Source organism: Equus caballus, chromosome 7 (assembly GCF_041296265.1).
Source record: "Equus caballus isolate H_3958 breed thoroughbred chromosome 7, TB-T2T, whole genome shotgun sequence".
Lineage (NCBI taxonomy): Eukaryota > Metazoa > Chordata > Mammalia > Perissodactyla > Equidae > Equus > Equus caballus.
In genome coordinates, this window is record NC_091690.1 from 83,350,868 (window position 1) to 83,373,880 (window position 23,013).

Sequence of the window (23,013 nt, forward strand, 5' to 3'; positions counted from 1 at the left end):
GGGTGGATGGCCATTTCCTGGCCTGGGTGTAGGGTGGTGTGCCGGGCCCTGAACGCTCCCAGGATGAGCGGAGGTCTAGTCTGAGATAAACCGTCCCTCCCAGATGTGGGCTCTTCGCTGACCCCTGGTCTTCCTGAGCAGAGATGGTCCCACAGAGAAAAGCGGACTGTGTGCACCATCTGTCCTGATTTTCCCAGGACCGGCGGCTTCCGGGATTCAGGCCCTGCAGTGCTAACAGTGGGAAAGTCCTGGGCACACCGGGAGAGCAGGTCGCCCTGTGGAGCACACATTCCCACACCCCTCTCCAACCCTGTTGCTGCCCTCACCATACTGGGGGTCACTGTGTGGCACCACCAAGCGTACCGGGGGCGGCAGGAGGGTGAGACACAGGCTTCGAAGCCCAGGCCTGGTTTGAATGTAGGTTCACTGCAAGCTGGGTGATCTTGGGCAAATTACTGAGCCTCTCTGTGCCTTTTTCTCCTTATCTGTAAAATGGGGAACCTCATGAGATGAAAAGAGCATGCGCCTGGATCAGTGCCTGGCCCCTAGGATTTCACCCCCGGGGCACGCCTCTATGCACAGCTTAACTCACAGCAGGTGCTCCAAAGGCAGCCCTGGGGAGGCTTGAGTGACTTTCTGAGCTTAAGTTTGGGCCAGTTGATCCCATTCTATTAATGAATAACCTTTCCACTGAAAAGGCCTGGAATATCAGATTTCTTGCTCGATCGCTACAAGACAACCTCCTGCTTCCCCTGGAGTCCTCTGCTATGGGGGGAAGACAGGAGAAAGGAGGACAGTCACATGAACTACGAGGGGCTCCAGGGATGGCCATCTGACCCAGGAGGACAAGTGGGCATTCAAGGGGCAAGGAAAAATACAATTTGATTGCTCCTGGGGACTGGCATCTTGGCATCCATCATTTCAGCCTCACCGCCTTCCAAAGTGAGCAAGGGAAGCCCCATTTTACAGAGGGGAAACTGAGGCAGTGTGAGGCAGTCACTTACCAAGGTGGTGGGTAAGGAGTGGTGGGGCCGGCACTCAAGCCCAGCTCAGTGCTCTACAGAGAAGAGGCCTGACCCGGGGAGCAGGCGGGCGGGGGCCCAGGCAGGGGGCAGGAGGGGGCGGTGTGAGGCAGGAGCCTCCAGGCCCAGGAGAGGGCAGGGTGCCCAAGGCTGGGCCCTGGTGCAAGGGGCCCAAGAGTTAGGAGAGGTGCTGAGGGGGAGCTGAAGGACACCTCCACTCATTCTGTGGGATTTCCAAGTCAGATTGTCCCGTTCCTCAGAGTTCTTTTTGGACCTTAAAACAGGCTGATCACAGGGGCCTGTAAAATGCACATTTGGCTGGAACACAGCCGGGCACCCCCAACCTCTCCTGGACGCTGCACTGGAGACTCAGCCAGCTCAGGGCGGGTGGGGGCTCCACACCTCACCAAGGATCTGGCCTGACCCCCAAAGCAGAGACTGCCCTGTGGGAAAACCCAGGCAGGCGCCAGCTGTTAGTATCCTGAAGGCCCCAGGTCTGCAAAAGCCTGGGTCTCCGGGGGCCGCTCGAGCCAGTTCTTCCTTCCTCAAGTCCCAAGTCCCACGGCCCACGGAAGAGGAGGACGCATCCCCCGGCTGGGCTCGTGCAGCAGGCACAGGAACACCCGCTCCCTACCCTTCAGCGCCTGGATCATTCGGGAAACAGGCCTGGAGTTCTCTCTCCTCCTGCGCCGGCCCCCAGACCCAGCCTCCCCGGGAGACCTTCCCACCCACGTCTTCAGGGATGGAGTAGGGGGCGTTCTAGGCAAAAGCTTGCTCCCTCCCCCAGGACCCTGTCCTGCTGCCAGGCCACAGACAGCCAGCCCCACACTCACAGGACTTCCCAGCACATTCTTTCAGTCTGAGCGATGTTTCCTCTGGAGAACTGACACCGTGTTTAATTCCAAAGGAAACTTCTGCATGGGCCCGAGTCCTCTAACCAAATGCGGGCTGTCATCCGGCCTGGGTTGGAAGCAGTGGAGCTAGCCCCCCCCAACCCCCCAGCATTTCCGGGGCCTTTGGGTCTGCGCAGCCCTCGCCCCTCATTCCGCAGGCAGACAGTGGGGAGGAACCACTGGGCCTCGCCTGGGTCTGACCTTCACCAAACACTCCGGGAGCCTGACGGGACCTTTGGGTCCAAGAGCACCGACAATGTGACGGCGCCAGATGCTGCACACCTCCAGGTCTCCCAGGACGAGGAAAGGGCCCAGTCCTGACCCCCCAACATCTTCTTGTTTGGGGTTGCAAGAGACCCCATAGTTTGGGGCTCTCACAATAGGACTGCCTGATTTAGCAAATAAAAATACAAGATGCCCAGTGAAATTTGAATTTCAGATACACAATGAATAATTGTATAGAATGCCCCGAATATTGCATGGGACAGACTGATACTAAACATTATGTTAGTATTATGAGGGCATCGTGTGTTTTATCTGCCACCCCATCAACAGGGGAAGACTGAACAGGTGTCTCTCTTGGAAGGGAGAGAGTGGGGCTGGCCTCGGACAGGAGAAGGACAAGCGGAGGGGCCAGCGACCACAGCAGAGGAGTGGCCTCAAAGACATCTATGAAGATAAGCCAACAAGGCCTCGTGACCTTGGGCCCTCGGCTAGGAGCAGAAGACCAGCCAGAGTCTGGCCTGTCCATCGGGGGCTCCGTGCACAGGTGCAGCTTCTGAACTTGGAGAAAAGCCTCTGGATTGCATATGACGCTAGTGATTATAATAATGAAACAGTCCTAACAGCCAACACTTATATCGTATTTTCTATATTGCCAGAGCTGTCCTACATCCTAAGCACTGATTCATGAAATCTTTACAATTGAGAGAGGTACTATTATTCCTTTCCATTTTACAGATGAGGAAACTCAGGCACAGAAAGCTGAAGTAACCTGCCCAAAGTCACGCAGGTAGTGAGTGGCGGGGCTGGGATGTGAACCCAGACCTGCTGGCTCCTCCACTAGGTCAAGCAGCAAATGGGTGCGGGATCCAGAAGCCGCCCAGGCTGAGTGTCCCGCAGGGCCTGCCCTTCCCCACCAGCCCTGCCCTCTGCCCATGAGCATCTCCCCGTGGGGTACAATGAGCCGCAACAGAAACATGGGGCAGAATCCCCGGTCCCAGAGAAAAGCACAAATGCAAGTGAGCCCCTAACTTCTCCCGCTGCTCAGTCTTCTTTCACCCGCTGGGGTAACACCCCCTCGCCCAGGGCTTTCCATCCACAGGGGGGCCCCAACTGCCTGTGTGTCAGGGAAGTGGAGGCTGGGCCCCTCTCGGTGTTGCTATTTCTGTTCAGGACCCACAGGCCTCGTGGTTGCTGCAAGCCCTGTGGTGCCTACAGTCCTTGGGGGCCGCTCAGGGGGCCGGGCCCTGGTGGGTCTGAAGTCCCACACGGGACTCTGGGAGAAACGCTTCCAGTAACAGGCAGAGAGCCAAAGGCTTGCCAGGTTCCCAGGAACTGAATCCATTCTGGATCCCAGGAGACGCTGAGTGCCAGGGAGAAACAAAGCGGGCCTCACTCCTGTCCCCATCCAGGCTCCGGCGAGGTCCCCACTCCTGCCCAGCTCCTGCCCAGCTCCTGCCCGGCTCCTGCCGGGGCCTGGAAACCAGAGGGAGGGGCTCACTCGCAGACTGGGGCACAAGAGGGGGCTGCCTCCCAGGGAGGGGAGGGCTTGGCTGCCCTCGAAGGCCCATCCCTTCCCCCTGCTGAGGTCACACCTCATTCTAGCAAAGAGGCTGGTCTCCAGCCACCAGCCTCCGCGCCACAGCCCAAACTGTCTTCCTAAAACACAGACCTGATGACACACGTCTCTAATCCTAATTGTTCTGCAAGCTGCTCCAGTCTGGAGGCTAAGGTCATACTAACTCAATCGACACCTAACGGGAGGAGACAGGCCGCCCTCTGGGCCCGGGGAACAGCCAGACTGCATCTGTGACACCGGTGTAATAAAATAATGTGACAAGGAGGAGTGAGGAAAAAAACAGCTGTGTCCGCCAGTGACCTGGGAGGGGGCCTGGGGTTCTGTCACTGGGGAGCTCTCTGCTCTGGCTGCGGGAGGCAGTGCCTGGAACCTGTGAACCACCCTCAATGATACTGGTCCCCCTGGCTTGACTTCGCCCCAAGCAACCTTCAGACAACCAGCCTGGCTCCCCAGGACCTTGACACCGCATAGAGGGTGTCCCAGATGGGTCATGCATGGGTTACGCATCATGAGGTCTGAATTTAGTTAGCAAGAGGGCAGGGAATACCCAATCTCTGGATCTACAGGCCTCAGGGGTCCTGGATTCTAGCAAATTCACTGAGGTTTTGAGTCTCCGCAAGACCTTCTCCCTGAGGACACTCTACCTTGCAGCTCACTGTCTTTCCACCTTCCTTGCCAGCCACGACTTGGAGCCCAGACTCTGCATGACATGGAGCCCTGCACAGTCAGTTCCCAACCTGCCTTCCAGTCTGATTTCCTGATCCTCCCAAGACCCAGTCTTGGTCTCTGTTTCTGGAATGCCCTCACTGATTCACCTTTCAGCAGCAGCACAAACGTCTCCTCTCCAGTGAAGCCCTCCCTGACTCTCCCCACTGGGCAGCTAGCACATGTCTCCTAGGTTCCCCGCCCTCAGCACTCACCCCAGTAACAGGCGAGTGGAGAGAGGAATACATTTGGGCTCAAAGACCCGACAGGTGTTTATGAGACTTGCCAAGACTCACACTGTGAAAGCCGAGATTCAGGTTGGGGGGGCACCTTTGCTTTCTGAGGGTGACCCCATCCAGTGTGGGCACTGGCCACTGGTCTTTTAAAAATTTTTTTATTATTATTACTTTTTAAATTTTTGTGAGGAAGATTGGCCCTGAGCTAACATCTGTTGCCAATCTTCCTCTTTTTGCAGGACGCTGCCACAGCATGGCCTGATGAGCAGTGCTAGGTCTGTGCCCGGGATCCGAACCTGCGAACCCCAGCGGGCAAAGCGGAGTGCGAGAACTTAACCACTACGCCATCAGGCCCCCCACTGGCCTTTTTTAAAACAGGAGGTCTTAACCCTTTTTGTCCCATGGATTCCTATGGCAGCTAAATGAAGCCTATGGACTCCAGCTCAGAATCATGCATTTAGATGAATAAAGGAAAACATGCAAGATTACAAAAAATTGCACTGAAATACAGTTAAGATGCCGTGTTTTATGGGCTTCTTGACTAACACACTGAATAGAGGGGCTACTGGCAGGTCTAACAACAACCTTAATTTCTAGGTAATGATGAGCATAAATGCAATTTCAAGGCATCTGCAACAAGTGCAAGAGAACATGAAAATAGCTGTGATTGCTGTTGGGAACAAAGGCACAGCTAATGATACGGAGGTGTGCTACCCACATTCAAGACTGAAGAAAGTGCCAGTTCAACTTAAAAGTTAGTGAGAACAAAGGAGCATTGCTTTTCCCATAAGTTCTATCGAGGTTAAGAAGGGGATTCTAATACGCATCCAAGGTGAAGAACCACCCCTTCAGGCCTCCGATCTGTCGCCCTCTTTTTAAAATGCATCTCAAAGAATTCCTTCAACTTCCTTCAAAAAAAAAAATTGGAAAAGAAGAAAATTTAAAACAACAGAAAACAAACTCAGAGTTGTTTCCCCCTAAGCAGAAAAAAGTCACTCCTCAGCCCACTGCCCGGTGGCTGCGGGGGGGACCAGCCTGGCATTCGCCCCAGGCCTCGAATGAGCTTCCCCTTGTCCTCGCCTCTTCCTGCCCTTAGTCATGATTCTTTCTCTCCTCCCAACACTCCCACCGAGTTCTACTGCAGCGAGCATGGCACCAGCGGCTTGTGGAATTGTTAAGCCTTTCAAGTGGAACCATTTATGTTAATGAGCCTGGAAAAAGCCTGAATATGTTTCAGGCATGCAAAAACATATGCTTCAGCCTCATTTTGTCCACAAGTGGCAGCATCTTACTTCGCTTTGCTTTGGTGGGATGGCGGGGGACGCGGAAAGCTGCAGCTGTGCCCAGCGGTGTAGGGAAGGTGGTCTGGGCACACCCAGGTTTCCTGCCCCAGACACCCTGGAGCCACCATCGTCACAATGGCTCCAGTGCTGCCCACCACCAGTCGCTCCAGCTCTCCGAGCCGAGACCCAGGCCACGGGCTGTCAAAAGGACCCACTCCCCCATGGTGGGCTCCCCAAGGGTGTTTCCTTCCTCCGTTCTCCCTGCTGGGCAAGCCTAGGGAAGTCACTTAACATCACTGGGCCGCAGTGTCCTCATGTGTAAAATGGGAATGATAAAACCTAACCAATTACGTTGCCGGGAAAATTAGGATGATAAGTGTGTCCACAGATCATGGCATGTGCCAGACATTTAATTACTGTCACAATTACGTCCCATCTGACCCTTTGTAAAGCAGTGTTATACAGTAGAAGGAGTCCAGACTTTGGAGTCAGACAGACTTGTGTCCCAAGACCCAACTCTGCCACTTACTAGCTGTGTGACCTTGGCAAGTCACTTTGTGCTTCTGTTTCTTTAAAATGGGCGAGTACCCCCGTTTTAGGTGGGTTTGGTAAGAGTTAAGAAAAAGAGCTTCTATGAAATGGTCACCCAGTACCTGGCACACCGTAGGTGCTCAGTAGATCTTAGTTCTCTTGTCTTTCTCCCATCCTCCCAGCAAAGCTGTGGGGGAGGGGAGCAGCTCTGTCAAGGCGGGCGCTGAGGATGACTGCTGGCCTTCGATCTGGCCTTTCTGCTACGGGGTGTGTGTTCCCTCTGGGGAAGGAGGTCCCTGTAGACATCATCGGGAAAAACAGGACCCCCAAAGCAACGGAAAACGCAAAAGGGGAAACTTGTGCCTGTGGGGCCCAGGCTAAGTCCTACTGCTTCCAGCGCTGGAAAGGATGGAGCCCGCCGGCCTCTGCCCACCTCGAGCCACCGGGGACCTGCTGGCCCTCCTCCATTTTCCGTCCTCACCACTACCCGCGAAGCTGTGGGCTCTCTCTGCCTTTTGTACGTGTTTCCTCTTCATGGAGGCCCCGAATTATGAGGCCATGGAAAATTCAGGCTGTTTCCCTGTGGCCGTATTTTCCACATCACAGCATTGAAATGTGTCAGTGGCCAACTGCTTCAGATCCGGGTGCCTGCCACCCACTTAAAATGCTCCTCTTCAGTGGTTTAGAACGTTCTCCTCTTCACTGGCGCCAGGTCTCAGTCCCAATCAGTGGCGACAGCAAGCGAGAGCGCGTGAGAGATTCCACAGTCTCCGAACCACCCTCCATGGGTGTCCTCTCCGGAGCCCCTGGGGCTCTGCCACCCCTGGAGGGAAAGATTCCGTGTTTACTGCCACATATGGTCCTTTTGTGACTTTGGTTTTTCACCTGGGCATTGGGTGTTTAACGACTTGATAAAATGACAGGAATGTAACCAGGTGGTGGAAGGTTCGTGAGACCCTTTTCAAAGGAACCCAGAATCGTGGCTGCAAACTTCTGTGCCTTTTTCTTTCAGAAATCTATCTTTTTATTGAAAGGGCCAAAATTCGTATCTGGGTTCATATTCTAATTTTACCATTCAACCATCTACCATGACTTGGGGAATTTAAATTCTCTAAACTCCAGTGTCCTCATCTGTAACATCATATCTACTTCTCAGTATAATTAGAAAATAAAAGGTAAAAATAGCCCAACAAACAATCTGTTTAATAATGCAGATGAAAGAATGAAGGCAAGAAAAACATAGAGAGGATTGTTTTTCAAGTAAATAAACCTCATCTACATCCTTGAGGCTCTGGGCTGCATCTCACCTTCAAGGACTTCTGCTTCTGTTTACGCTCCCGTTAACTCCCTGATCACACAGCCTTCGTCCATGAGATTCGTCCGTTCAACTACTAAGTGCCCACCGCATGTCAATACAGACGGGAACACGACAGACGAAGTCCCCGCCTCCCCGGGGCTCACGGTCTTCTAGGCGCTTCTCCCGGCCGCCATTTTATGAACTTCCGGTTTTGCTCCCCGGGCCGTGAAGTCCCTTCCGCGGCGGCTTCCCCATCTTTCTCAGCATCCGGTAGACCATCTTTCCAGGTACCAATCTTACGAGATGTCACAAAAACAGGGGCACCCAGACCCTGCTTCCTGAACAGGACCCTCTAGGTCCACAGTGTATTAAAATCCGAACTGAACTGGATGTGAGGTCCCATCTCCAATGGCTGCACGATGTGGAGAAAATTATGCATCCCCATGTCTGTTTTCTCACCTGTGAAATGAGAGTTTTGGTCGGAGCAGGGATGAGAAATGGGTTTCAAGGACACTGCTTTTCCACCATCAGCGGGTGCTTCAAGTGCTGTGTTGTCTAAAGTTCTGAGGTTCCCATCTGGGCTCATTAGGAAATAACTGCAATTGATTAGTGATGTCTGCCACAGGCATGGCAGCTGATGGAGGGTAGTGTATGTGCCACAGGTTGTCATCCCTGCTGTACAAGAGCTTAAAGGACCCTGTGAGTTCTGCCATTTATAATTCCGTGACTCAGTGAAATATTGCTTTCCTTTATCTTTGACAAGAGGCCTTTCTTCACACACAGCAGCCTTTTCATCGGTTTGGTCTAGCACCTTTTCTCAGTTACTGGGTTTCAAGCCACAGCAACCTTACAACAAAATAAACACATTACTGACCTACCACACTCATATTCAGTACATTACTGCTTCCTGCCCCCAGGAGTCCAGGAAGTTATGTCAGAAAGGAGAATTTACATTTATTGAGCATCTCTTAAGTGCCAGATGGTTTCCACTCATTGTCTCCTACTTCTCAAACACCCTTGGGGCATCACCCCATCCTCCTTTCACAGAGCAGGGGCCAGTGCTCAGAGCAGTGAGGGACAGTGCTCAAGGAGCAGGCATTCCAGCAGTGGCACTTCGAACCCCAACCCCACTGCACCCTGCTCCCCTAAAATGTACCCAAATGTCTTGTTTATTCTTTCTCTTCCAGGAGGCAGAGGTGCAAAATGAAACTGACAGCAGGTCTAGACAGAGCGATGAGATCTGGACAATCATTTAGATGACTCAGTCCCCATCCATCATTTTTCTTCCAGTCGGCTGGGGATGGGACCAAGAGTAGACATTCCTGCCTGATTTGGGAGGCCAGCTCAGCTCATCAGATTTGGGGCATGACTGTGAATTTCCTGAAAGCATTAAACAGGTCCCTCTGCATCGCAAACCCCCATCCGGACCCCATCCCCTTCCCTGGTCCTGCCTCTGACCCCCGAGGAGGAGAGTGCAGGACGAAGGCCTCCACGGGCACTGTCCACTGGCTCTCCTCCCGGGAAGCCCTCCTCACCACCGAGAAACCGCTGCCACCACCACACAACCCTCTCCCTGGAGGCCTGAGCCCCCGGGAGTCTACAGTGCCCTAACAGGAAAGTGGGAGGCCCCCAAAGCCTCCGAAATTCTTTTAGGAGACCGGGGGGGGGGAGGGGGGACCTCATAAAGGAGAGTGTGGAGAGGGCGTGGATTCCTAACGGTCAAGAAAATCACATCTTTGGATCCTAGAGATGAATCTCTAGGATGCAGCCTGAGCCTGTACACCCAGCCTGGGGGCAGTTTTCAGCATGTTGGCTAGAGGCTGGGGCCTGGGTGAGAACCCCTGGTTAGTGGCATCCGTTGCACCTCAGAGACATCCTCTGAGACTGTGGCTGCCACATGCAGAGGCGACCGCTGGGACAGTGTTGGGAAGGCACTGCCTTGACCAAGGCCAGCAGAGCCTGGGGATTTCTGTACAGCCCTTCAGCTCAAATTGGGCCCTTGAGTCCCCTAGTGCCTACAGTCATGGAAAGCAAGAGTTAAGAAAACATCCCACCTCGCATTCCGCTGGTGGGAATGTACCGTGGTGCAGCTGCTGTGGAAGACGATGCGGCAGTGCCTCAGAAAATGGAGAAGTGAATTACGATACGATCCAGCAATTCCATTTCTGGGTATATACCCAAAAGAATTGAAATCGGGGACTCAAAGAGATATTTGTACACCCATGTTCAGAGCAGCATTATGCACAATAGCCGAGAGGTAGAAACAACCCAAGTGTCCATCAATGGAAGAATGGTAATAAAATGTGACACACACACACACAATGGAATATTGTTCAGCCTTAAAAAGGAAGAAAAGTCTGACACGTGCTACAATATGGATGAACCTTGAGGACATTATGCTCAGTGAAATAAGCCGGTTATAAAAAGACAAATACTGTACGATTCCACTTGTACGAGGTACCTAGAGCAGTCAAATTCAGAGACAGAAAGTAGAAGGGTGAGTGCCCGGGGGTGGGGCCCAGGGGGCAGTAGGTAGTCACTGTTCAATGGGTAAAGCATTCCAGTTCCGTAAGATGAAAAGAGTTCTGGAGATCGGCTGCAGAACAGCATGAATGTACTTACTACTGAACTATATAGTTAAAAATGGTTGAGATGGTAAATTTTACGTTATATATATTTTATCACAATTAAAAAAAATGTTCCATTAGGAAAACAGGTTTTGGAAGTGTGAAATTGATAAGACCTAAGTGATTTGTTTTGCTTTTTTCTTTTAGCAGTGGCTCTGCCAACTGGCTCTGTTGTATGACTTCTCTGAGCTTCAGTTACTTTACCTACAAAATGGGGTCCCTGGGGTATCTCCCTTGTAAGGTTGTCACGCGGATTATACGAGGGGAAGCTGGTCAGATCCCAAGCACTATGCCTGCCACACAAGGGCTCCATAAACAGCAGCTCTTACCATCATCATCATCATTTGTTACTGTTAATGTCATTATGATCATTAATTATCGAGCTCTCAGTCATGTCACAGCACCGATGGGTCGGTCTGAACTGCTACCAGGATTTACCCTGGAAATGAGAAATAGGCGGCTTTGCAGAGGGGGTGGTTAATCTGGTCACTTTCTGAGTCATAGTGACCAAATGAGGGAATATTGTGGTCTTTGATGTTATTTTAAAAACAAAACAAAACTGACTCAGGAGGTTTGTGAGTTTTTCAGAACGATGCCAAAAATCAAGGAAGGGCAGGGCCAAATGTCTTACAGCCAGGATGCAATGGTCCCGTGGTGAATGTTGTTCAGGCAGCTTTGGACGGATCCCCAGGCCCTAATAGCAGTGGACAGCCGCACATCTGCAGAGGGGACTCTTCAGCTCCTGCCGTGCTAGGGCTGCTCAGAAATCAGCTTGTTCTGCAGCCGTCAGCCTAATGAGATTTCAAGTGCAATCACTGTCACTTATCTGGCCTGCCTACTCGCACCAAGCAAAGGCAGAGTGTTCCATTTCTAAGTAAAAGTTTCCAGATTCCAAGCCCTGAAGCCAGGCTTTTTACAGGACGCAAAGGACTTAGGCCTCCAGCGTCAGCAGGATGAAGGAACCCTCTCCCCACCAACATCTCTGCTGTCCAAACCACGGCTTCCTGGCTCTTCCTTCTGGGGATTTCGCAGGGCTTCAACACACTACACATACGGTTCAGGGCATGTTAAAACATTTCAGATGCAGGATATGTTCCTGACTCAGCATGTATCTCTCACTCCTTGGCTGGGCTCTCAAAAGTCTTTCATGATCTAATTCCCGCCTCTCCCCAGGCTCATCTGCTGCTCCCCTAAGCGCACCTCCAGCTCTGGCACTCTAAACGAGCTAGCGGGCCTCAAACATGTTCTTATTCCACATGCCTCCTTGACTTTGAGCAAAGAATGCTTCGGCAAGGAATGCCTTTCCTCCCCACCACTGAAAACTCCCAGGCGATGTTCAAAAGACAGCTCAACTGACACCTCTTCCAGAAAGCCTGCCGAGGATTACGAACCGTCTGAGACTTTACTCTGTTTGCAAGGAGACAAGTGAGCCTTCCAGGTTCATAGATGCCAGCAGAAGACAGGAGACTCCTGGGTCAGAGACACGGGGCAACGTGGAGGGCCCAGGAGGATGCTGTGCATGCAGTCGGTGTGCATCACAGCTGAGGAGTGCCAAGCTTAGAGAACCCAAACCTTTTACAATGGGCTGCAATTAATCCTGCCCTCTGCCAAGGAGGAAGAGCTCTGTCTTCCAGGGCTGCCTGCTGTATAAACATCCTTGAAAAGACGGTTTGGAACCAAAGGGAAATTAGTGCCTCTGCTTATAAAATGGACAGAAATGCCAGAGACCATGAAGGACTGTCTCCCAACCAAGTCTTCCACGGCTACCTGATCTGGCGCCCGCACAATGCTCCCACCGTGCCCTGGGCAACCTCCACCTTCAGAAATATGAATCCACAGTGTAACGACTTATTTATTTTTTTGGTCCACTACTAGCCTGGGTGCTCTCTGATGTTAGGGACTGTCTTTTACACTAGCCATGAGACACGCAGTAATGCTCAATGAATGTGCAAATGAATGAACGAGTCAAATAACGAGGACCAGGAATTGGGATAGCCATGGTTTGGGAGTGATCAAATAATCATAACAACAAATGGCTGACATTTAGTGATTGCTTACTCTTGCATTCTAGGCACTGTATGGGGATTCTTACCCCGGTTATTTTATTTTATCCTCATGATAACACGATATGGAAGGTACTTTTATTAACGGTACATATAGAGAAGTCAAATTCACACGGCTCATAAACAATAGAACTGGATGTGCCTGTGCCCGAGCCCTCAGCCCCTCCACTGAGGGGGGGCGGTGTTTGTGGAGGTGGCAGAAGGAAGGAAGGAATGGCTTTCTTTTTGTGTTTACCGGGGCGGGGGCACCAGCCTGCCCGTCACTGTCACCATCACCTACTCCACAGCGTGACTCACAGCCCATCAGCCACCTCCTACTGGAACGTCACACCTTTCTAATCTGTCCCACGCTGGGCAGATGGTGTTTGGTCTTTGGAACCGCCTGGAATGCAAAACTGACCTTTCTCCCTGAAATGGGGAGGAAGGGATGAGATAAATTTGCGGACAACTCCCAATTCTTAAACAGCCATTGCCCTTGACCTTACTGATAATCAAAGAAATATAAACAAAAAGAAGACCAAAGACCGCCCACGGTAGCACCCACCGCAGGTGAGGGCTGGTGAAATACGGTCTCAAATTGCTGCTAAGAGTAAAATGAGCACATTCTTTCTGGAGGAAAATTTGCCAGTGTCTTTCAAAATTTTAGATATGTACCCACTTTGACTTAGCAATTTAATTTCTAGGATTTACACAATGAAAATACTTGCAAAGTCGTTCAAAAATATAGATAGATGCTTAGAGCAAAAGTGTAAATAATTCACAAGCTCTTTTTAAAACATTCAAGAAATATAGAAATTTATAAAGGAAAAGTCTCTGCTAGTTTCAATTCCTCCAGGGATGTCTACCATTAATGATTTAGGATATATTTTGCCAAGCTTTTTTATGCATACTTTTTTCTAAAAGTGAGATATTTTATATGTATATATAAAGGATATTTTACAGGGGCCAGCCCGGTGGCACAGCGGTTAAGCGCGCACGTTCCGGTTTGGTGGACTGGGGTTCGCGGGTTCAGATCCCTGGTGCGGACATGGCACCGCTTGGCATGCCATGCTGTGGCAGGCGTCCCATGTATAGAGTAGAGGAAGATGGGCACGGATGTTAGCTCAGGGCTAGTCTTCCTCAGCAAAAAGAGGAGGATTGGCAGCAGTTAGCTCAGGGCTAATCTTCCTCAAAAAAAAAAAAGAATATTTTATAAAGTTTGTATACTATATATACTGCTCTGCAATTGCTTTTTTTCACTTAACATTTTACCGAAGACATTCTTTTATATCAACTTATAGGAAACCTATATGAAACTCATTTATTAACTTCATAGCACTTTGATTTGGGATCTGGAATCATGTATCTTTAATGGATTCCTTCTTGAAGGATATTTAAATTGAGGAGAGTACAATTTAATACAGCCAGGTTATAGCTCAAAAGGAAATGCCTACTCCTTAAAAATTGCTCACCCACATCAACTTTACTTATTTGAGGACTGTTTATCCATTTCTCACGATGATTCAGGGCTCTCCCATCTTCCCTATAATTACTCCCACTGGATTAAAGCATGCAAGCCTTATACTTGGCCAGAAATCACAAAATCAACTCAAAATATAAATCTAGAAACCCAAATGTACCCAAATGTCTGGTTTTAGGACTGTGGAACTGTATATTCCCACAAGACTCCGTCATCACTCTGAGAACCACAAGTCTGCTGCTTTCTGTAGAAACCAGTATACATCCTGCCAACCTGGGCCCCGTCCTGGAACTTGCAGCACCTGACCGTCACCTGTGCTTCTCATTGTTCATTACGGCCCATCCTCCCTTCTGCTTGTATCCCCAACACCCAAACCCCACGTGGCCAGGACAAGACCAGCAGGGTGAGTCAACCTTGTGGCCAGAGCACAGAGCTCCCGATGAAATGCACTACTCAGAGGGGAGGCAGGGCTCTGCAGAACTCAGCCCAAGGCTACAAACAGCACAGAAGACTCCTGTGGAGCCCTAAACACATCCCAGCTTCCAGGCACATTCCAGCCTTTGTGCAGCAGGTTGCCTGGGAACTGGGAAGAAGCCAATGAGAATCCAGCTTTAATTACTTTTCAATAATAATGAGCCTTACACAAAGAGCTCTTATAAACTTTGCCTTATTAGATTCTCACCCAATTTTGGGAACCGGGGATTATTAACCCCATTTGATAAATGAAGAAACCAAATCATAGAAGGCAGAGCTTCTAAGAGCCAGCGCAGGGTGCGAGGCCAGGTCGGCCTCGGACCAGGTCGGACAACCTCACTCAGCCAGGGAAGGGCTGCGTTTCCTGGGACGAGACCAGCCCTGCCTCCCTGCACCCAGCGGGACTCCAGGAGGCAGGGCCTTTGGGAACTAACTGAGTTTCTCTAAGGGGCCCATGCCCTCCCCTAGTGCATTTCTGTTAAAATAACCCCCCAATGACTTGACATCATAGCGTTCTCTGCAATTCCATTAAATTGCTAAGAGCGATTCCAGCATCAGAAATCAGGGCATAGGGAGCACACGAGGCCAGCACCCCAGCTGAGGGTACTCAGTGATGAATGGACAAGTTGGAGGCAAGGAAGCACCGAGGCCTAATGGAGAAGGAGGTCCTTCAACCCCTTTCTCCTCCCTCACTCTCGGTGGCTAGCTCTGGGCTGTGAGGTGACAGGAGGCGTACTGTTTAGTGGGAAACAAACAAACGCTAATCTTCGAAAGTTCAGCCAGTTTACCTTCCCACTTCCCCCAGGCTTCAACACAAATACCAGACAAAGCATCCTCACAACAGAGAAGACATTTGGTTCACACTTGAGAATGCCATCGTCACTGTCCACAGTCTGCGGTGTCCAGCTGCACACATCATTCTCTAGGTCAAGGAAATCGCTGGGTCACTCGAATGGCTACTACCTGGATGATAGCTGTGAAATTTGTTTACCTGTGGCCTCAGAAGTCTTGGCAATACCTTGGTCAAGTTGGTTGTATGTGACTGAACCTGTAGGTTCAAACTAGGTATATTCAGCTGGAAAAACCAAGGGACCTTCTCATTTATATCATATTCTAATGTGAAAACAGAAAAGACAACAAATGCATGGCGTGCCGAGCTTGGTAGCTGTGAGCTCTATTTTAATTAGATGTCCCTTAGAATGGTGCCTTGGCTAACTGGGTCAGATTCTTCATATTTGTGGACACAGCGCTATAAATAAAAGCATCCGCTTTATGCATAATGGCTTGTCCACTCTCCAGCTTCCAACATGCCACTTTCCTCCTAACCCCCTGCACAGAAGGAGCACAACATCAGTCAGCCCACCCACTGGCCCGTGAAGGGAGACAGGCGAGGGCTCAGCACAAAAGCCCCACAGAAAGACGTCAGACCCCATCACCATCGCCGGCGCACTCAGGTGCAATAACAAGCCGCCATGTCCTTCTCCCCTTCCCCATCTGAATGTAAAAACAGACCGAGACCTTGCACATACCCCGCTCAGTTTTCTAGGCGGGCATATAATGTTACTGTCTGTAACTTTCCACGAACCTCCTGGCGTTACCATACATATTAATACACATACCAGCATTTGAAGAAAGGAAAATACGGGGTGCTTCGTGATTATTTTCAATTGAATTCATCTGGGAATTTTAAATCCTGAAAATTTAGCCCCTTTTTACAGTATTTTAAGGTTTGAAGAGTATATGATTTTGTCCTTTTGAATGGCAAATCCCCCTTTTCTATTTAAGAGAAAGTTTCTTCAGCGTGTTATACATTTCAGAGCCAACTGTAAAAATCATTAAATTACAAAACTACAGAATGGGGCAGTGGTGACAATGTTCCACCCTTTGCATGCCTTTGAAGGCAATCTAGTCTTTCCAGTTTCCTACCCAGTAAAAGGAGCCCAGTCTCTCTGTAAAGATGATACTTGAGCCCCAGCTCAATTGTGTTGGGACGATGGTGGCCCAGGAACCAAAGGGGAGGTGAATGGAAGAATTCTGTGGGCACTTGAAACTGGATTTCTCTTCTCTGACTCTTGGCAAGCCACACTGCCAACGAGCGAGGCTCTGTCGCAAGGTACACACGCCGCCATTTCTACCATGTGATATCCCTTTCAAGGTGGCTTGAAAGGTCTCCAGTCTGTTCTCTAAAGACTCACAGGATTGGCCAGACACTGGCCAGTCAAGCATCAGATGCCCCACATCTCCCTTCCAGCCAATCAAACTGGAATTTATTCTCACAGAGAAACTCAATGAGTTAATATCCCAAGAGCCTGAGCACAAATCAAGAAAAACTTAGTGGGTCTACCTTCTGGGTTTCTTGGATCTGTCTCTCCCTGTCAACCTCCTGCATCCTCATGACCATCGTACACAGGAGTGCAGATTCGGCACTGCACAAGGATGCTGAATGTATGTCCATCATATGATGGACATGTGAGACTGAGTGGGCAGGGGTGGGGATGCTGGGCCCTTAGCAGAGTCTGAAGCATGGACACACATAGGCACAAAGGCCACGCACACTTGGGAAAGCTGGAGAATGGACCCACTGGCTGCAGTCCACACGTGCAGGCAGGGGCTCCGTGAGCCAGGCATGCTCTTGGCATCCTGAGTAGTCTCTCACCAACCACGTCCGCACCACCTCCCTGACTATTCTGGTTCTCTTCCCGAGGTAAGGCCAAAGAGGTGAGGAAGAATCCTGAATCCGCTCAGAAGGCCAGGGATGCAGGGACGCATTCTGCACCTCAGAGAGGAGGAGCTCACAGCCGGAAGCTTGCATAGGCGCCTGGGTACAGAGAGGCTGGTGCTACAGTCCCCACAGAGGAGGTACATCTTTGCTGCCGACCATGTCGTGCGGCAGTGCCCTGGCCCACTCCTCACCAGGCATCTGCATCTGAGGCCAGCCACCTCTTTGAGAAGATAAAGTGCAGCTGAGTCACCTCTGGCCTGGGAGTCTGGACACCAGTGACTCCAACTGGGTCATCCCCTGACCTGTGCCTGGGTCTTCCCTCTGTGAAATGATGCCCCTTCCAATTCTAGGACTCTATAATTCTACAAAAACAACCCCACCTTTGGACTAGGCGACAGAGGGGCAGGTGCAATCACGAGGGGGCCAGGGCGCAAAGCCTGGAGCAGGACAGCATTTTCCCTTTAGGCCACTGGGTTCCACTTAAGGTTGGTTTGCTCGCAATCTGCCTGACCAGGGCTGGGATCATAAGAGGCGTGGGCCAGGCCCGAGGCTGTAGGGGATTCCACAGTCGGATGCACCGGGTTTTGTTACCAGGGTCCCTAATCAGTGTACCTGGTACTCCCTTGTTCCCCTCTCAAGGCTGTGCTGAAGCCATGCAAATGACAGCTGAATTAATTTCTCTGTCGTTTCGGATACAAAATGCGTGTAGGCAGAGCCCGTTACAGATTACATCGGTCTAGTAGGAATTGGGGATCTTGGCAGGCACAGGGCAGGGGAGGTGCCGAGGTAGCTCCTTCCTGCCCACGGGCTAAGATCTGGATCACCCCAGGCAGGCCAAACAAGGCTGTGTGTGCCTTGGGGGGTAAGCACCGGGAAGATAACTCACATGGGTCCTTTTGCCTTCCTCGTCTCCCAGAGAGGTGATGACTGTCTCGGAAAAGACCGTCTGTCCAGTCTGGTTGTTGGTGACCTACAGGAGAGCAGGGACAGTGAATGTGACATAGAAGTTTTGTTGTTTTCCCATTTTGCGAAGCAGGAGCATCTGCCGCCGTAGACGGAGTGCCCCTCCCCCTCTCGTTCTGTCTGAGCTCCACCAGCAGCCGTCAGACAGCTTCCCCTCGAGCAGCGATAAGAGATGTAATGAGGCGACCTCATGGCGTTGCTATGCGAGCGCAGGGTGGCCCGTGTGAAGCACTCAGCACACAGCCCATCGCCCAGAAAATATTCAACATCCGCTATTTTTATCGGGCTTGGCACTGGAAACTCAATGTCAACTTTCTTTTCAACAACTGCAGGTGTGGGTGTCTAATCCAACATCTTCCATGAGGAACAAGCAGCTTGGAGCCACCTCTGCCCCCCTCCTCATTCTGGCGAACTGTTTTCTCTCCTCAGTAAAGTGTTTACTTGGCCCAATATTCCTCTCTTTGTCGTCTGCCTCTGATTCTGTAACCAGGAACAGGCACCTCAAAGCTGAGTCTTAGAATCCTGACACAGAACCCAGGCCATTCCTGCCCCACCCAAGGCCATGTCTAATGTTTGGGTTGGTGATAAAGAACAGAAAGGACGCCGGCCCCATGAGCTGGGGGATCTGTGTTCTGTGAGCCTTGGCTCAGCTGCCAACAAGCATTCAGTATGCACCCTGGAACAAGTCATTTCTCTTCTCTGATTCACAATTTTCTCATTTCTAGGTCATCTTTAAAGCTCCTGCCAGGTCTAACATTACAGGCGCCTGCAGCCAGAACAAAGTGGAAACGCTTAGCTTAATTTGCAGTGGTGGATCAAATTCCAGTTCTGAGGAAGTCAGGATCATGTCTGTCAACATACTTTAAAATTTTTATCTAAATAATTCCTCTCCCCAGCAAAAAGATGATGTCTTCTTCCTCTATGCCAGATTTTTACAAGATTAACCAATGTTGTATTTTAAAAAATTCTATGGCCCTGTACATATAGGTTGCAGGACTTCTCAGTGCCTTTATTATACTAATGTGTGTTTTTGTGTATCTAGAAGGAGAAATACATACAATACTTTCCAAATACGTTTCGCCACTACTAAGCCCCCTTTCATGAAGCTTTGCACAAGACAGGTGCTCCGTGGACCCACTTGGGAACTACGGCACTGTGTTGATAACATAACTTTGCTATAATAACAACAGTAACAATAGGCACAACTAGCTTTTGCATAGCACTTTATAGTGTACAATGAGTTCTCACACATTTAAGGTCATTTGGCCCTCACAGCGATGTAATGTGGATAGTGCTATCCCTATTTCATACAGATGGTTAGTGAGGGTCATGCAATCTAAGTAATTTTTCAAAATCACACTAAGTTATGAGTAGGACTCACATTTGGGTATTCTGACATCTACAAGGAGCAACTTTAAGAAACAGCCAAGCTCGTTGACTAATCATTGTCAGAAAGGATGGCTTGATACTGGTTTTGACAAGAATAAAATAATCACTTTTGGAAACATTCTCCGGTCTTCAGATGAGCAATTCGGAAGGGTTCTGTGCAGCAGGTGACTCATTCATCTGTCAGGGAGTGGGGGCTGCCCTCTGAAGCTGGGCCCATCTGTACGCCGTGAGAGAAGAGCCACACAAAGGCTACTTTATAGTCAAGGCAATGGCTCATAAAAATCGACCCCTTTACAACTCTATGGCACAGAAACACTATTGTCTCAACCAAGCCATTACCTGGGCGCTTGAACAGAGTGAGGCTCTTTCGTGAGACCACTGTGGCCCGGCCCATGGGAGCCAAGATGAGATTAGAGATCAAGCTCCTTTATGTTCACAACGGAGTCCCCAGCCCCTAACATGACCGAACATCTGCACAGCGGACTCTCCCCAGGAGAGCACAGGTGCGCGTGGTTCGCTCTCAAAACCACGCTGGGCACCTGTCACCCCAGGGGCAGGCTAACGCTGTGTGCCTCCACGTTTGCAGTGTTTTCTTCTTCAAGCCCGACTGGGAATGAATCTGCTGGCTCCTCATGCAAGATATTAGACCCAGAGACACTCAGACATGTGGTAGGTTGGGAAAAACTCTGCTAGAGAATTTTGAATGACTATCCAGCAAACGAACGAACGCTTAATCTTGTGGCAGTGGAGCCTGCCCCTTCTGAAGATGGAGTATATGGCATCTGAGTTCCTCTTAAGGAAACGGTGATGATCTCCTTGTCACAATGTGGACTCTATTTCAATTCTACTGAAACAAACATAAAAACCTGGGAGACCAATTCCTCACAGTCGATACTAGGAAAGCATCTCTCTAGACATTTGTTGGCTTCCTTTTTTTCAAATGATAAAGACTGCTGAACATTCCTTTGCAACTGGACTGGCAGGAAGCCTAGAGTTCAATTTATTGCTTAAATGCAAAAGCAATTTCGGGTTTTGATGCATATCTCTCTCCTTTAAATACTCCCTCACTCCCTCTGGTTTTTAATCTATATTTTACATCCTCATTCATATTTTGGGCTTGTGTCTCAAACATGTAAACAAGACCTTAGCTCTCTGACCGGACTGGGCACTACGGAAAGGAGGAAGTGCTGGCCGGGACCCCCTTACCTTGTGAATTTCTCGGTGCACATGGATGGTGTTATTTCCAACCTTGGTTTCTGTGTTGGTCTCATTGTGATAGCTGGGGGGTAAGTTTGCCAGGTTCACTTCTGATGATGTTTTAGCAGCAGCTTCTTCTGCCTCCATCTATTAAATCAAGGAATTTAATGAGCAAAATGGTTTTCTCTTGATACAAATCAGAGTCCGTTAGAAAAAAAGAACTACCTCCCTTTTGCTCTTCTGAAATTACAAATAATGGTGGTAATGACAGGTACCTACTAGGACAAGCCATTGTGCTAATGTTTCACATATATTACGGCCTTAAATCTCACAAACTCCCTGTGAGGCAGGTGTTCATGTCCTCATTTTATAAATGGGGAAACTGAGGCTCAGGGAGACTAGAGAACTTCCCAAGACTCTCAGTGAAGAGTACAGTTGGGGTCTGAGCATGTCCTCATCAAATACTCTTGGCCCCTGTACAAATGCTATTGGTGCCCCGGCCATCTCCTTGTGGCCTGAACCGGGGTCACCTGCATTCGATTTCCTTACACGCCAGCAACCAACTCTGTCTCTCTTTGAGGGCATTCTCTGGCACCAAAAGCGTGCTCAGTCTGCACAGGCCCCAGGTGCTAGGGAGTTAACACCCCAGGAACAATCCTCATCCAGTGAGGGACAGGCTGTGGGGGTGAGTACCCCAGCTCTCTCCCCGCTCAATGGACCATCTCCCCGAGGACCCCGCGGGATTGAGTCCCAGTTGACCTGGCAGCTATGTGCTCATGAGCACAGCCTTTATTGCCTTTCCCCTCTTCCTTCTCACTTTCCCTCTTTCTCCTAGTGTTTCTGGGATCACTTCCCAAATAAACTCTTTGTTCCCAAACTCTCGCTGCCAGGTCTGGTGGCAGTAGAGGGGGACCCAAACTAAGGCAGTGCCCTACCCCTGCAGGTAGGGCCACTGCTCCATCTCCTTCCCCATCCCACCTCTTATGCACAAGAGGGACCCTTGTAGAGGGTCAGCTGACTAGTTCTTGGGGTCTACCCTCCTTCTGACTCGTCTTGACCCATGTCCTTCGCTGGTGTCAGGTTTCTGAGGCTGCTGTCCTCAAGTCCTCCAGTCTCATGAGCCTTCATGACATCTATACCAGACGTCAGTCAACTCACGTCTGCACCCATCTCCTCTCCCAGATGTTTTGTCCCACCCCAGCCCTGATGGGCAGGCAGTTGACAAATGATCCCTTCACACTTGAATGGACTCAAAGAAAGGCCACGTCATGGAGTAGTTGAGCCAATCACATACTCTCTCTAGGAATTTAAAATGAGAGATACCAAGAGAAATTCTAATTGGGGGTTGGCAATTTCCCAACAGTGCTATCTTTGACTCTGGGCTATTTTTATTTCTTAAAACTAATCCTCATTTTTCTATTTAAAAAAAAAATCACTGTCCTCTATCCCCTTATGTACTAGATGAGGCCCCTCTTTTTCCACTTCTCCCAACCAGACTGGCTGAGCTGGGTGGCTATGGGGAAAGAAGTCCCATGTCCCAATGCAGCACAAAAACACTGAACTAGAAGAGTGAAGAAAGTGTGATAAGCACAAAGGCTCGAATGATCAAATAAGGACTTGGTCAGTGACTGAGACGATTGCTGAGATGCTTGGAACTTGATCACTAGCTTCATCATCATCACCACCACCATCATCATCATCACCACAGTAGCCTCCATGTTTGGGTATCGGCTATGTCTGAGCCATTGCACTAGACACCTCCCACATCTCCTTGAATATTCATAGCCACCCTGTGGGGAAGGTGCTATTACCCTCATTTTGCAGATGAAGAAAACAAAGTTGAGAGAGGCAGAGGGATCTGCCTAAGGTCATCACCTTCTTAGAAAGCGGCAAAGCTCAGATTAGAACTCAGGTCAGCCTGACTCCAAATTACGTGCCCTTCCCTGTACACGATTCCGTCCTCCCAGAAGATTATGCTTTCACTGGGGAGACAGGAGAGCCCCACGCAAACCAGTTTGAGGATGATTATGATGGTCTCAGGAAGCAAGTCAGGGGTTCAAAGAAGAGAGAAGAAAGGCTTCCAGAAAGAGGAGAAGGCACGACTGGGCTGGTCTCAAGGGACGGATAGGATCTCGACAGAGAGGAGCATAGGGGACACAAAGCTGTGCAGCCTGGACTAGAAGGGTGTGTGTTGCAGGCTAGTGCAGAGGGTCCAGGCTGGGCACAGGAGAAAATGGTGGAAGATGATGGAGAGAGGGATCGACAGGCAGATGCAGCGGCGGATCTAAAGCAGAGGGTGTTGGCCTAGTTCTCAACCAGGAGAGTACATCAAAGTCACGCCCAAAACTTTA

The 23,013-nt window shown here is 50.2% G+C and overlaps 1 protein-coding gene across 4 annotated transcripts in view; it reads right to left on the bottom strand.

The window, feature by feature from the left end:
* Positions 1–23,013, bottom strand: part of DKK3 (dickkopf WNT signaling pathway inhibitor 3) — a 40,939-nt gene that overhangs the window by 12,229 nt on the left and 5,697 nt on the right. For all 4 annotated transcript variants that reach the window (XM_070274777.1, XM_023646049.2, XM_070274778.1 and 1 more), the window contains exons 3-4: positions 20,672–20,809; positions 18,000–18,083 (exon numbers count right to left, since the gene is read on the bottom strand). In XM_070274777.1, coding sequence (XP_070130878.1) covers positions 18,000–18,083; positions 20,672–20,809 — 222 coding nt within the window. The remainder of the gene's footprint in view (positions 1–17,999; positions 18,084–20,671; positions 20,810–23,013) is intronic.